Raw genomic sequence first — 16,242 nt, 5'->3', positions numbered from 1 at the left:
AGCCAGGATGAGCGCCATGTGTCCTGACTCCCAGTCCAGTGTCCTTGCCACTGCTTCCCAAATAATGGAATGTACAGTTATATATAGATTGCATTTTAATAAACATCAAATCCAAAATAATCCTTTATACTTGAGCATGCCACAACTAAAGTGTTAAGGGGTTGTTTCCTTATAAAACATGCACTTCATATTTAAGAGCTTAAAGTAAAGCTGGAACGACTTCAGTAAACCCAGAAAATAAAGCATTTGAATGAGGGATGAAACCCTACTGTCAAAGTGTTTGGTAAGGAACTTTTTCATTAAAATTAGCTTCTCAGTCTTTTTTGCTGCCAGCAGACCTCTTGCTAAATAATGACAGCTTGTAACAAACACTATTTAAGCCAAAGATACAAGAGCACAATCCAATGTGCACGCTGCTTTAACACAAATCAGACCCATTTGAGATTTAAACAAAATATTTGAGATTTTGGTGAAGTTGTTCTGATATATCACTATGAGAACAAGATGGCAACTAAATTATAATTCCTAACAGTGGGTGCTAATACATTTTATGTCCCATTAAATAGGTTCGATTATTCATTCCTTGAGGTCAGCAGTAAAACTCAGTTACTTTATCTAATGTAGGATTGGGCTCAGATGGTCTTCCTCAGCAAGCTGTCCACCACTGACAATCTCCCACCATAGACCCACATGTCATTTGAATAAGACCCAGGATGTGTACCTTGAACTCTAATTTTAATTAAATACTCCAAACTAAATGATTCCCTCCAGCAGGAGAGCACTTGGATGCAAGTTTCATGAATAAACTCCCCACAGAATTCCCTAAACATCATTCCTCAGATGGAAACTGGAGAGGTTTACAGGTTTTTTTTGGGGGGGGAGATTAACATGGGCCTCCAGATATCCAGTAATCCACAGGGAAATGCTATGAATTTAGGAACATTTTCATGAGAGATCTGTCCATCTGCCCTATCTTTCAGGTTTCCCATTCCCTTACAATACAGCTGGTAAGTATAATTCTGCCAGAGGATGACTACCTACATTTGGACTCCAAATGCACCTACAAAGCATAGAGTGTAAAACAATGCTGAAACTGTCAGCATTCACTCCAGCTACAATTCCCAGAGGTTCTATGGGTTTAACACATCAAGTGATCATGCTAATTTCAGTCCCTTAATCCCTAAAAAGAAGCAAGAGAAAACTTTTTAAACAGCATCCAACAGCTGATATTGGGTGAGAAATTATCAACTTTGTGTGTAATTTTAGAACACTGTTCAGAGAATTTTGGGTTACAGCTTTTTATTCAGATGAGCATCCATACTGCATTTCCTTAAAATAAACAGAAAGCCTGCAGTCAGCAAATCACTGAACCTTAGTGAACAAACACAATAAAGCATCTACTAACATAAGCTATTGGAATTTGCATTTGTCGGACTTCTATAACCTGATTTGAAACTGAGGAAAAAAGTCATTCTAACTATCCCACACATAATTAGAGTCTAGACACAATACCCTTAAGCATGGACATTGCAAAATGTATGAGATGAGCATGTGAAATATACACTATTCCCACCACAGCATCAATATTTCAGCTTTTTCACAACAAATTTATGTATGAAACTGATGCAGGGAGACAGTTAAGATAGATTCACTATGATGTACAATGTAAGAGAGGAGCCAACCCTTGAATATTTTCATTGTAGAAAAAAAGATATAGTGAAGACCATCATGGACTAAAAAGCAAAATGAAATTATGGTCATTAATAGGAATTCATTGTCATGAATGTTCAATTCCAGCCTCTACAAAGACCGAAGAAGAAGAAGAAATGGCCTGGAGCAGAGGGGCTTTTGAAGTTTCTTTGTGCTAGTCATTCGACAAGCATTCACAGTTTGTTAGGACTCTGTGGCAGACTACTATCCCCTGGATAACTACAAGCATCACTGAGCTTCAAAGCTGAAATATGTATGTCAAATACTTTTTCAGTTTTGCAGAGATATTGCCACTCAAATGCACGACCCAACACAACCCTTTAAAGTTCAGAGTATGCCAACATTCAGCACCAACTTGCTTGTTAAAAAATTTAATTTTAGGAACTAAGAACAGAAATTCCTTTGAGTTCTCATCTAGATTTTTAAAAGTCACAAAGACAAAGATTTCATTTACATTTGAGACGTTAATTTAATATGGTGGCCAACTTTCTTTTTAAAAAAGCCAACTGGAAGAGTAAGGATAGTATTGATTCAACAGGAAATACTTCTTCCACAGCTAAGACACCACAGTCCACCTAAAGATAAATCTTCCACTCATGGCTGTACCAAATTGTAGCTCTCGACCGTGCACACAAGATTTGGCAGGGTAAAAGGATCCTTGTGTGCCAAGCAGGGATCAACTACATTTGAAGCCCTCACATGAAGACTCTTCCTGATAGTGACACTAGCAATGCTAGCAACCTCAAAATGGGGTTGGGAGGGGAACACACACTTCCTAACAGGGCTATAAAATGGTGGGATAACTGTTGTGATCATTGGGTTTGCAAATTTACCCTAATTGGGAGCTCCACTGTAAAAACGAAGTTTAGGTTCAAAAAATGTCACAGTAACCTACAAAAACAAATGTTGATAGGAAAAGGTGCAAATATGTGACAAAGACTGAAATGGTCCAAACCAAAAGACCTGGTGACATAAGCATAATCTTAACACAGTTTTTGAGTTGATAAACAAGAAGTGTGGAACCAGAAATCAGTCAACTAAAATTGGTGTGTGAGATATCAGGCGTAATTGGTGGACAAAATAATGGGAGTGGAACAGTCCATCGCTTCTTTAAAGGACCCTAAAAGAAAGACTTTGGGAGATAAACTGGCTATTAGAGTGAGTTTCACCATCATGGCTTCCAGGTTCACAGTCTCCTGGGTCTTCTTTATCCTAATCCTGAGATACACCCTGGCCAAATTAGCTACAAGATTAATTTGGGATCACAAAATGCCTTAGAGGCACATTTTTTCTAACATGTGCCTTAACCGCAAGGTGCACTATGTGCGCAAATGCTAAAGAAAATAAAAGGAACTACAAACCACCTATGAAAAATAAGGTATCCCCATATTATTGAGGCACACAATACAAATAAGGAAAAAAGAGGGTAAACACCTTCATGCACCTGCATAGAGTGTTAGGTGGAGTCAGAATCACAAGATAAAAGAGGGCTCCCAGATTGGGTAAAATGAGTTCTCTCTGGAAAAACCCCAGCAGGAACCATCCCACTACTGATGATCAATTGGCAAAGCATCCATCAGACCTTACAAATATCATTAAGCATGTGAGTATGGACTATATTTGTAATTTGTGCATAGGTCTTCATAGGATTTCTATATGCTGGGGTAAACATAACCTTTAATTAAAGTTGTACTTGTAAATGTATGTGTGGTCACTATGCTTGGTCTAAATTTGAAGCAAGTAGCAGAGGTGACTTTCACTCTGTTGAGCTTCAAACTGTAACCACCAGAGCCGAACCCATTGTGGTGTAATACATTACTAAATTCTCTTTAAATAACATAAAAGGCTACATACTTTACATTTCAAATGCTTTCTGCCCTTCTTTTTTGTATCTTTAATTCAAGGTTCACAAGTTTTTTAATAGCAGCAAAGAGTCCTGTGGCACCTTATAGAGTAACAGACATATTGGAGCATGAGCTTTCGTGGGTGAATACCCACTTCGTCAGATGGGTATTTGGCTTGGTATTAAATAGGTTGAGGTATCTGTATACCAAACCCCAAACCTTGTTTAAAACTCTTTAATGTTAGTAAGTCACTGGGTTATGTTAACACCTTTGACTCTTTGAGCCATATATGCCATCTAAATTAACAGCATGACTCAGCAGAAATGCATTGGCAGCCATCAGCAGGTCAAATCTATCAACACAAAAATAGCCATGAGCAAATGTAACCGAAAAACAAGCCCCAGACTGGGTTTCAACCCAGCAAGCTGTTGTCCCTTTTGCTCTTTTCACAACAATATGAAGGAACCTCATGGTAACACATGGATCCAAGTAAGTATATACAACACATAACATCTACCTATATATCTCCACTGCTACTGTGGCAGGGATTGGGGGGTTTCCTGAAACACAGGAGACAGTGAGGCCACTAGAAGGCTCACAAACTATTTTAAATGATTCTAACCAATTTCTATACATTACATAGGGTGTGCAGCTCTGCCTTGCTACAGATATTGGCCTCTTGTGACTCTCCAGAAGACCTGCCTCCATGTTCTTCCTTTCAGCATCTGCACAATTCGCGAGTGGGGAGGATGTAGCTGTCATTAACAGAAAACCAGACAGTGTGCAGAAGTGAGTACCTGATTGTATCTCTGGCACCTCCATGTTTCTGTTGCAGTAATGTGGCTTCAAAATGATGTGGTGTACACACACACACACACACACACACACACACACACACAGAGCTGAACCCTCAAGTCCTCATTCAAGTCATTGGCATCTTCTGCTGGGTAGGAAAGAAGTATTTGGCCCTTTAGAACTAAGAGGTTAATTTTTCAGCAGGCTAGAAAAACCTCACAATATTACAGAAATTTATGTTATACTCCTCCAGCTTACCGGTACGTTTATCTTACAATCTTTATTCCCTAACAAGCTTCATCCAACAATTCTTTATACATATTCATGAAACCTAAGTACCCAGAAGATTAAAAGACCATTTTAAAGAGTCACCAGGGCCCTGTTTATTAGGCTGACTTTATTTGTTGTCAAGGCAAGTTTAACAAAATTACCATGCCATCATCTATTGTATGTCACAAATCAGGCATCATTGTTGGCAATTTTCCAGCCTTATTTGCACCTAAACAAATAATCAAGCTGCCTCCAGACACTTTTAAATTGTTAGGCTCCAACGCTCCACTCCACATCCTGACATAAATGAAGAGAGCAACCTCATTGTGTGTGTACTCCTCTCCTCCCACTAGGGACAGCAGCAACACTGGTGGGCAGCCTGCAGAAAGTGACATTTTCCAATGCTACACCTGGCTCCTAAATGCTGGAAGAACCATGATATCTAAGAGCCAGCTGCAGCAGGCAGGGTTCAGCATCAGGAAAAAAACCGAAGAGGCATCCACTTGGATGTCCCTTGAGACCTGTGCAGATCACTTGGGATCTGCTGGTTAAAGGAGTAATCCATAGCTTTTGGGAAAGGAACAGAGTCCTTAATTTTAATTAGAGGTTGGTTGGGCGGGGGTAAATAATGGAGGGAAACATGCACACAGTGTAAAATAGATACCAATAAACCAGCTCCAGGAAACCTGGGCAAATCATTCAATATATACTACTTGTCAGAAATGCAGAAATCCACCTCCCGAAGGTCATTTTTCGCCCTGGCAACCAAACAGAAAGGGAATTTGACAGCTCTGCATTCCCAAACACAAACAAGAGCACTCCTAGCATTGAGTTAGGACCATTACTGTATGTCTGAAAAAAGAAATCCACCTCCAAGAGTCCGGATTTTATGCACAAGCATCTAGATGGATGGCATGGAACAATGGAGACAATGAAACTGACAGGTGAAGAATATACAGGGTAAATTGATAAAGTGGCACAGAGAAGTCAATACTGTAACATTATCTGGGTCTTGATCACAGATACTGAATTTCAGTTTGCTTTGGAAAGCTATAACTTTGACAAGTGCAACAAGCACCAATTTAGCACAGTTTCTAAAGGATTCATCTAGAAGAGCACTACAGAAATGTGAGAGACTCCCTAAAAATTGTCCCGCAGCTGTACCTTCACTACACACCATCTTAGTCATCTGTGAGTCTGCCTCATCCCAGAACACTGTATTTAAAGTTGCTGAGTATCTGATGTAGTGATTTCCCAGATTCCAAAGATGGGTCAAGTCCAGCCCACATGCTTGCTTTCATAATGTAGGAAAGGTTTTACGTCAGCAAAGAAACCAGGATATTGAAGTGATGGCCATAATCCAATATCCTATTGGATGCTCTTGAGGTTGAGAGGAAAATCTTGTATCTTCAAGTCTTCAGAGGAAGCCTACAACTTGCTTCAAGGAGAAATTAGACAACCTTGATTTGAATTTGCATGAAAGGCTCAGGTGAGTAATGAGAATCTGACAGTTCTCAGCCTTCAGCTATTCAAAGAGTACTTAACACAACTGTAACAGCATATTATTTTGCCCTCTTCAGTGCTCATGCAGTAGGTGATATACATCAGACCGAGAAAACAGACATTTAAAAGTTGGATCTTTTTATACATCACAAGTATCTTTCTTTAAATCAGGACCATTCTGTTTACCAGTTTGTAAATATTTTTTGTGAGGCGATGGATACCCTACACACTACAGTAGATTTAACATCTACAGATGACACTATGAAGTAGAGGCCATTGCCATATGAGCTGTGGAGGGCTTGTGAGAACTGGCCATTCCACTTTTACATGGCACAGAAAGGATCACATAGAATACCATATTTTCTTAGAAGTATTAAAATCCAGACCAACTTAAGAATTGTATGTACTGTGTGCATATGTGTTGTATGTAAAGATGCATAAGGAATTCCAGCTCACTTACGTCCCTGATTTCTTCTCTGGGCAATGTTACAACAGATCAGTGGATCCTTGACATTTCTAAGAAAAGTATATCTCAACAAACTGGGAAAGACCCAAGGAATGATTTGGATGGTGCATGCTGGATAGGATTGATTTGAGTGTGCATCTTGAGCCATTGATGACTGACAAACCTGTTGCATGCTCTGAGATCTAAAACACCCCCCCCAATTACCCTGGACATCAGAAATTGGTGTTCTACAGCTGTTTATATCCATTGATAATTACTTTAAAAGATTTTAAGCCATATTTTAGGTCACCTCACTCCTCCTCTGGTTTGATGTCATAATCCTTATTTCATGAACCAGTGGACTTTTGTGGATTTTCCTATGTGGGTATGTAATGAGATATACCTCTATCCCACAGTGGTCCTTTTGTGTTCAGGGAAGTTTGGCAGAATACTTGTGTCCTAAAATTGGCTTGCTCAAGGTTCCATCATTGTTCTCCCAAAGCCTGTTCCAGAACCTTCACCTTCCCACCTCTCTATGGGTAAATCTGTTGTGGCTATAGGTGAATAAATAAAGCTGACTTGTTGTTTGACTTGCAATCCTTCCTGATGCATTTTGTCATTATTGGAAGTGAGTGCTTGATCATCTCTGCATTTTGGGCAACCATTTTACAATCACTCCAAACAGACCCTGGCCACAGAAAGGTGTCAAAGCTTTCATGAATGGAGCTATAAGTCTCCTTTATACAGCTAGAGAAACACATGTTTTCCATTGTGATGACTGCCATGACTGACAAGTCTACAGAGATTTAGATGTACTTGCAACCACCCAATTTTGAGAAAACAGCCCTTGAGTTTTGTGCATCAGGCCATAGAAGCTCTTGCCAAGCATATAGATAATGTGGAGTCTGGCAGTAATCAGCTTAGCATAATTTCTGAGCAGTATTGCCTATCTTTTGTGGACACCAGATCCCCTGGTGGAAAATGGCCATCCCTTGGGATGGTTATTTCCAGGGCTTTGGCTAACACTGCAGCATGTACTTGGAAGTCTTGTTCCATTATCTACTACTCTGCCACCTATTTGTTACTCTCCCTTGGTAGGCATGGTCCCACTGTGAGCAGCTGGTTTGAATGATGGGAAAACTAGATTCTTTTTTGCTGCTTCACAGGAAGTGTTTTCAAATCAGGAGCTAGAAGGATTCTTGAACAGTGTCCCCCTTGGAGCTGATCCAACCACCAGAGTGATTTTAAGGCCAATGATTCTTTTTCACCATATTCTCAAGATAGCTTTTTAGAAAGAATTTCTCCTGGGCATTGGCTTTTCCAGTGCTAAATCTGACACTTCCACCTCTCTCACAAGCAGGGAAAAATCTAAGCAAAAGTTAACACCCTTGATCACAGAGATTTAAAATAGTATTCCCGCACCCTTTATTATATATTCTAGTTTTACCATTCAAGTGGTCAGCTGATCTAATTTTGAGTCAGTTCATGTATGCATTTGCTGTGGATTTCTATTCTAGAGTCTAGCTTTTCTAATATACACTTGGTACTTTGTTTCTTACTGCAGAAACCTGAGTTAAAAGACATTTCTCTTCCTTGAGGTCTCAACCTCTCCCTCTGAGTTCTTTAAATATTCATTCATTGATCATTATTTATTGGATTTGGGCATGTTTAAGGCAGTTCTACCTTCCAGACAGCTATATCTTTTAAAATAATCTGTATATGAACTATCAATTTTGTGCTGAATCTATGATGTTCTGATAAAATCAAGGGCTCAGCCAAACCAGATCTGCCTTGATCTGTCTGGGCTTAAAACAAAAGCATTTATTTTTATTCTGAATCATACAGTAGTTGGAGAATAATTAAACATAACAAAAGGCATGTTTATATGTGGAAATTGTTTTGTTACCACAAAACAATACCTTTTTCATATTTGATAACTCATTAGAAAAGACAAAATTCATGTTTAAAATGGTTATAACTAACAAAAGCATAAAAACACAGAGTACAGATAGCCATTCCACCAGTTTACCTACTTATTCCAGTACACACACACCTGTACAGCCTTAAAATTCCTCATGCCCTGAGGTAAAGGAACTTTTAAATATTCTTTTATATTTTCAAAAACATACTCAATGGTATTCACCCTGCATGACAGCAACTCTTCTGCCAGACAGGTGCAATTTTAAAATTCCAGCACAGTATATGGAAATCATCATCCTAAACATGAACAATGTATCCATAAATATGTATGGCAATATTACTGCTACTATGTACATCTTTTAAATGACTGTTGCAGTGTGGCTAATTTATTTTTTTTATGAGTAACTCAGTTGGCTGCAGAACCAAATTCTATCTCAACCTCCACTCCCATCCCACATAACCCAACATTAATCAAATGTGGGATAGTGGTCCCTTATTCCCATCGCTAATCCATTTTCCACATGGAACAAAAGATATTCTTCTTATCTCAGAGGATGACACAAATTGCTAACTAGACAAGTTTCCCAGGGCTAGTGAAATTCACTTGAGTTGTTCAGCCTGATCATGAAGCCTGTTTTTCATTCTTGTGAAAACAAAGAACATTTTTAGCCAAAATGTTTGCACTCAAGCAGAACTAAAAATACCCCCAAACATTGTCAGGCATCAAGTCTGTAAAATTTTGTTCATGTCTCTATTAGAAACTTCATTGAAATGGCCTACATGGTGTTAGAAGGTATCAAAAGATTTAAAAGATGTGATTTTTAATGTCTCAAAGTAAAAGAGCCAGGATTAAGAATCCCACAGGAGAACACCTTTTGTTGAAGATTTCCTTCCATTCATCGTATGGGAAATCCTGCATATATATTTTGATCATTTTCACTGATTAACCAATGGGTTTAAGTACTTACATGACACAGCCCCTGTGCAATATGAATGCCTACAAAGTATTTAACTACTTTACTCCAGAGATCTCAATCTAACAAGCTTGAACACACAGAAATTAAATGCTATGCAATACAGGTATTAAGATATTATAAGAACATAAGAAAGGCCATACTGGGTCAGACCAAAGATCCATCAAGCCCAGTATGGCAGGTGCCCCAAATGGAATGAACAGACAGGTTATCATCAAGTGACCCATGCCCTGTCACCCAATCCCAGCTTCTGGCAAACAGAGGATAGGGACACCATTCATGTCCATCCTGGCTAATAGCCATTGATGGGCCTATCTTCCATGAATCCATCTAGCTCCCTTTTGAACCCCGTTATAGTATTGGCCTTCACAACACCCTCTGGCAAGGATTGACAGTGCATTGTGTGAAAAAATACTTTCTGGTGTTTGTTTTAAACCTGCTACCTATTAATTTCATTTGTTGGCCCCTTGTTCTTGTATTATGAGAAGGAATAAATAACACTTCTTTATTTACTTTCTCTATACCACTCATGATTTTATAGACCTCTATCATATCCCCCCTTAGTCACCTCTTTTCCAAGCTGAAAAGTCCCAGTCTGATTAATCTCTCCTCATACAGAAGCCATTCTATACCCCTAATAATTTTTGTTGCCCTTTTCTGAACCTTTTCCAATTCCAATATATCTTTTTTGAGATGGGGCGACCACATCCACAGGCAGTATTCAAGATGTGGGCGTACCATGGATTTATACAGAGGCAATATGATATTTTCTGTCTTATTATTTATCCCTTTCTTGATGATTCCCAACATTTTGTTTGCTTTTTTGACTGCCGCTGCACATTGAGTAGATGATTTCAGAGAACTATCCACAATGACTCCAAGATCTCTTTCTTGATTGGTAACAGCTAATTTAGACCCCATAATTGTATATGTATAGTTAGGATTATGTTTTCCAAAGTGCATTACTTTGCATTTATCAACATTGAATTTCATCTGTTATTTTGCTACCCAGTCACCCAGTTTTGTGAAATCCTTTTGTAGTTCTTCACAGTCTGCCTGGGACTTAACTATCTTGAGTAGTTTTGTATCATCTGCAAATTTTGACACCTCACTGTTACCCCTTTTTCCAGATCATTTATGAATATGTTAAATAGGACTGGACCCAGAACAGACCTCTGGGGGACACCACTATTTACCTCTCTCCATTCTGAAAACTGACCATTTATACCTACCCTTTGTTTCCTATCTTTTAACCAGTTACCAATCCATGAGAGAACCTTCCCTCTTATCCCATGACTACTTATTTTGCTTAAGATCCTTTGGCGAGGGACCTTGTCAAAGGCTTTTTGAAAACCTAAATACACTATATCCACTGGATCTCCTTTGCAGGGCCGGCTCTACAGTTTTTGCCCCCCCAAGCAGTGCACCGAATTGCTGCCGTGGGCAGCGGGGGCAGTCCCTGTGCCCTTAGGGCGGCAGGCGCGTTTCTGCGGCGGCGGCAATTCGGCGGCAGCGTCTATGCTTAGCTGAAGCCGCCCCAGACAGCTAAACATAGAAGCTGCCGCTGAATTGCTGCCGCCGCGGAAACATGCCTGCTGCCCTAAGGGCACAGAGACTGCCCCCCCACCACCCGTGGCGGCAATTCAGTGCGCTGCCTGGGGGCAAAACAAGGGGGACTGCCACCGATTGCAGGTTGCCGCCCCAAGCACCAGCTTGGAATGCTGGTGCCTGGAGCCGGCCCTGCTCCTTTGTCTGCATGTTTGTTGACCCCCGTCAAAGAATTCTAGTAGATTGGTGAGGCATGATTTCCCTTTACAAAAACCATGTTGACTATTTCCCAACAAATTATGTTCATCTATGTGTCTGACAATTTTGTTTGTCACGATAGTTTCAACCAATTTGCCCGGTACTGAAGTGAGGCTTACAGGCAGGCAGTTGCCAGGGTCACCTCTGGAGCCCTTTTTAAAAATTGGCGTCACATTAGCTATCCTACATTCATTTGGTACAGAAGCTGATTTAAATTGTAGGTTACAGATGACAGCATGAATACCATCAGGTCCTAGAGACTGATTACTGTTTAGTTTATCAATTTGTTCCAAAACCAGACACCTCAGTTTGGGACAGTTCCTCAGATCTGTCACCCAAAAAGAATGGCTCAGGTTTGAGAATCTCCCTCATATTCTAACATTAACAGTGTGTTATAAGAGGACAACCCATTAGACTATATAGTGCTGAAGTACGATTACACTGAATTCTTCTGGATACTGCTTTGATGTAAAGATTTTTTTAGAATCCAGAAAGTATCCTGCTCCTGATGCAATTTGTTCCAAATACTTAGTCTGCTCCTGTCAAATCATCTATACATTTGTCATATAGGGTACAGAACATCCTGAATTACTTTCAAACACGTTGTGAACATTATTGGAAGCATGTTGTTATTCAGGTGAAAACAGATTTATGTTTTTAGTTCCTTTATAGCTCTGTGCATCATTCCAAGGAAAGCGTCAGGGGAAATGTAACTCTAAAAAGGATCATTGAAATGAATCAAATACAGCCGCAAATTTTCTCTGCTTAGTCTTCCATTTCCACTGTATTTTAAATCAAAGATACCAAAACAGAGAACTAAGCAAAACAAAAAAATCAGACTCAACAGTATGAAGAATGGGGCATTAAAGGGTTCATAAAATGCTAATGTTACCATCCTGCCTGAAAACAAACTATATCCTCCTATAAGACCACACTCAAACTTCAGATTTTTGTTGCTACTAGGGGCATATTAATTTATAATTTATGCAGAGTAGGATATATCTTAGTAAAACCCTCTCTTCCTGATTTTCTTGCAAGTATCTTATGTTTATTCACAGCTGTGAGTCTCTGTGGATGATAAAGAGTCACTGACATTTACATGACTGCAAAGCCTTCATCCTATAGTCAGTTGTTTCTGCTGTCTAGATAACTCATTGTAAAAACTCAGATACCAAAATATCTATTTTTTAATTGAGACACACAATGTAAGTAAGACTATCTTATTAGACCAATGTTGGTTGTTGGATGGTACAAGCTTTTGAGTTAGAGAGCTCTTTCTCAGGTCTGGGGAAGGAAATCAGAGTGTCTGGGCTAACTATGAGTTGGGACAGATTGTTTAATTAATATGCTTGAGTCACCACCTTAAGGATCTCTGGCTTGCATTTTCCTAAGGGTTAGGTATTCTATTCCCATTGAAATTCAAGAGGAATTGGGGGCCTACCTCCTATAGCATCGTTGGAAAATCCCAGCATCTGGGTTTTAGCAATTTAACCATCTACCTTCTTTAAAGGTATACAAACCATGTGCCTTCCTCAAAACTTGTCAACCTTGGGCTTCAAAATAATTAGACAAACTGTCCAACTTTGCTCTGCCAGTTAAGAAGGAATAGATATGTAATGGGTAAAGAATAAATAATCTAAATATATTACCACCACTCCAATGTCAATAAACAAGACATATTGTTGTTTCTGAAATACCAACCTGCAACAAAATGGTAGTTTTATACTGGCTTTTCATAAGGTTGTTGATGGATTCAAAGAGTCTCCTCATAGATTCCTCAAATTCTGTTTGTTCTTTTCCTTCATATAACCTGTATAACGACAAATTCATGTTATAGCTTTAGCAGCAGAAACTGCCATACTCATAACTGTTCCCAATCCAATGTTAATTGAAAATTAAAATACATAGAAGGTGACACAATAATAGGTACACAGATATTTCACCCATTGTATGTACCCAATGTCCATTGTTCCGAGGAGAGTTTTTCAGCTTTACACAACATAATAAAGTTTTCTAATTTTTTCTTGTAAAAGGCTTAGTGAATAAAACTTCTGGTGATCAAGACATGTATAACCTCACCTGACTACTGGGTTTGGGAACAAACAGTTATAATTTTACTTTAAAAGTGACTAAAATGATAAGAAGTTTTGCAATATATTTTTCCTTTCAATTTATCTTTGATGGGAGAAAATTGTAGCATGTTGGAGGCTGCATTTTCAAGCATTAATACTGCACTGGTGAATTACTGCAGCTTCATCTTTTCAAGGTGCTATGTATCCTCCATGCTGGTCCTCAGTTAGGTTGGTGGCATTTAACACCATATGTAGCCTACACCTATATGTGATTTTTGTCACCTTTTGGTATCTTATAAGACCCACCTATATCACCAAATAGAAATGTAATCAAACAGTGCCAACTAATCAGAATTCAAGACCATTATTTATTAGCCACTGTTACACATTTTGAATACCACAACTTGCTAGAAAACGTGTGTGAAAGTGTAGTGTGTTTTTCATTTGAAGTTGTTTTTCCTGGTTAAGATTCTCTCTGACCAAACAGTTTCATTCCACAAAGGCTTCAGCACAGCCTGTTTAGTAGTAATAACCAAATATGTAAGTTTTAAATTGTTCAAATGCCCAGATATTTTGCCAAAGTTAATTATATTTATTCAGACTTCTTACAGATGGTCATCTTGAATCTATTTCGATCAACAGATCCTAATTTTGGCATGGGCTGAAAATTCTGCCCAAAATGTCCTTTCCCATGCATAATGATGCTTCTGTTTCCAGCTCCACTCAAACCCAGAGAACATGATGATGTACAAAATCATTTACAAAAAGGCAACTGAACTCCTTGAGCCTCCACAAATGTTCAAGCAGGGTTTTTAACCTAGTTCTGACATTTTTTCCAGTAAACTGGGCCAGAGGGTGAAAAATGCATTAGCTATATCATGTTCTAGCTCAAGATAGATATAACTCTAGAACACAGATTTAGAACATGGATGTAACATAGTTTGGTCATGTCCATGCTGGCCTACAAGGCCATTTTAGAACCTGTTTTGTCCCAACCAAATCTAAATCATGAGGATTAAACATGACTGAAAGGCCTGTCTAGAAGGTACTGTAGTTTCAGCTAAATTTCCAATCAGCACCAATTTTATAGACTGTAAAACCAGTATACCCAACCTTCATAGTAACCAACTCACTATCTAAAAAAACCAAACTAGTAGTAGTATTGGGACAATACAGCAACCACTAGGTAAAGCTGCATAAGACTGTTTTCAGTCACTCGTAATTTAAATCCAAAAAATTCAACTGTGGAACTGAAATTCTCCAGATTTGATTTCTGTCCAAAACTGGCTTTTTTGTGAAATTTGGTCAAAGCCAATCAGCAATGATTTTGTATAAAAGCTAAACTTTCTCTTCACAAATAGATTAAGTGAAAAACAACAGATTAAGGGATTAAGTCCCTACCCTAAACAGCACACAGCCTCAAAAAGATAAAACAAGCAAATTTACACAAATAAGATTACCAGGAAATGAAATCAACAGATAGTGCAAGCAGTATCTTTTTTTAAATGAAATTTCTAGAGAGGTATTTGATCATTTAAATCTCATGGAAGAAATGTGAGCATAAAAAAAAACTAGCCGTTACCCCTTCCAAAAAACAGCTGTGTGATGAATAGCTTACTTTCCCTTACATTGATAAAGAAGATGATCAGGATTTAGCTGCTGCCCATCATCAGTGGAAGAAATCATGTTTCACCAGTGCTGATGCCATTTAAATCAACAGCCAAACTTCCACTAACTTTCATTTCCATAGAAATCTTCCATTTTCAAATAAATTTTAAAACAGATTATGATGTAATAACAGGGCCGGCTCCAGGCTTTTTGCCACCCCAAGCAGCGGAGGGAGAGCCGCGATCGGCGGCAGCTCCACCGCGCTGCTTTCTTCTTCGGCGGTATTTCCGCAGCAGGTCCTTCCCTCCGAGAGGGACCGAGGGACCCATCGCCGAAGAGCCCGACCTGCCGCCCCTTCCCCTTGGCTGCCCCAAGCACCTGCTTGCTGTGTAATAAATCTAAATAGAATTGTTCAATAATGTTATAAGACAACGTGCATCTCAAGTGTACTTCCACTTTTCACAAATTCATGTTCTGGTGACAACAGACAGCCATTAATTCTCATATCTAGGGAAAATGGATTTGGAACTCTGATCCAAAACCAGAGACTTCTATTACTTTTTCTACAATAATTCTTGCATAGTTGACAGTAGCTCTGGGTCTCTTCCTCTGTGGACCAGCAAGTAGAGGACAACATCTCATCTAGAGCTTGATGAAAATTTTATACTAAAACTTTTCTTTAGGGGAAAAAAATGTAGACACGAAAACATTTCACAATTTCTTGTCAATGTCACCACATTTTCAGTCAAAAAACAACTTAAAAAATCAAAATGTTTCATTTTGATATTTTCAAAACAGTTTCTATTATCCAGTCCATTTTGAATCTTTTGAAGTTTCCTTTTATTTTTAAAAATTTTTAAATGTTAAAAAATGTTCAACATCTAAATGAAACATTTAGTTTAATGGCTAACAGACCATTTCATTTGACAAGAAATGCATTTTTTACCATTTTGATCCACCAAAAATCTAAAAAAAAAATAATAATTTAGTTTGGCCCAAAAGGATTTTCATTATTATTTTGTTTTTAAGAATCTGTTATTCACTCAGCTCTAATCCCATCTTCACAATGGTTTACTCTTCTGGACTAGACTACTGCCCATTCACCCCCGATGTACTGAATGTGGCCATTAACCGAGTCATATTTATGAGGCCTTGTGAGGTAGTTATTAAAGTATCTATATGCCATACATTGAGCAAAATTGAGGGATAGTTAGGCCTGGATTTTCAAAGACATATAAAGAAGCTAGGCACCCAACTCTCAATGAGTTTCATTGAGTTTTAGGTGTTTAACCATT

The 16,242-nt window shown here is 38.7% G+C and overlaps 1 protein-coding gene across 6 annotated transcripts in view; it reads right to left on the bottom strand.

Annotated features, from left to right (window-relative positions):
- DOCK2 (dedicator of cytokinesis 2) overlaps nucleotides 1-16,242 on the bottom strand; it is a 509,152-nt gene that overhangs the window by 363,236 nt on the left and 129,674 nt on the right. For all 6 annotated transcript variants that reach the window (XM_039483819.1, XM_039483820.1, XM_039483824.1 and 3 more), the window contains one exon: nucleotides 12,969-13,077. In XM_039483819.1, the coding sequence (XP_039339753.1) occupies nucleotides 12,969-13,077 (109 nt within the window). The remainder of the gene's footprint in view (nucleotides 1-12,968; nucleotides 13,078-16,242) is intronic.

The sequence above is a fragment of the Mauremys reevesii genome, linkage group 8 (assembly GCF_016161935.1).
Source record: "Mauremys reevesii isolate NIE-2019 linkage group 8, ASM1616193v1, whole genome shotgun sequence".
NCBI lineage: Eukaryota > Metazoa > Chordata > Testudines > Geoemydidae > Mauremys > Mauremys reevesii.
The sequence above is the reverse complement of the archived record's forward strand: the minus strand, read 5'-3'. Positions and strand labels throughout refer to the sequence as shown.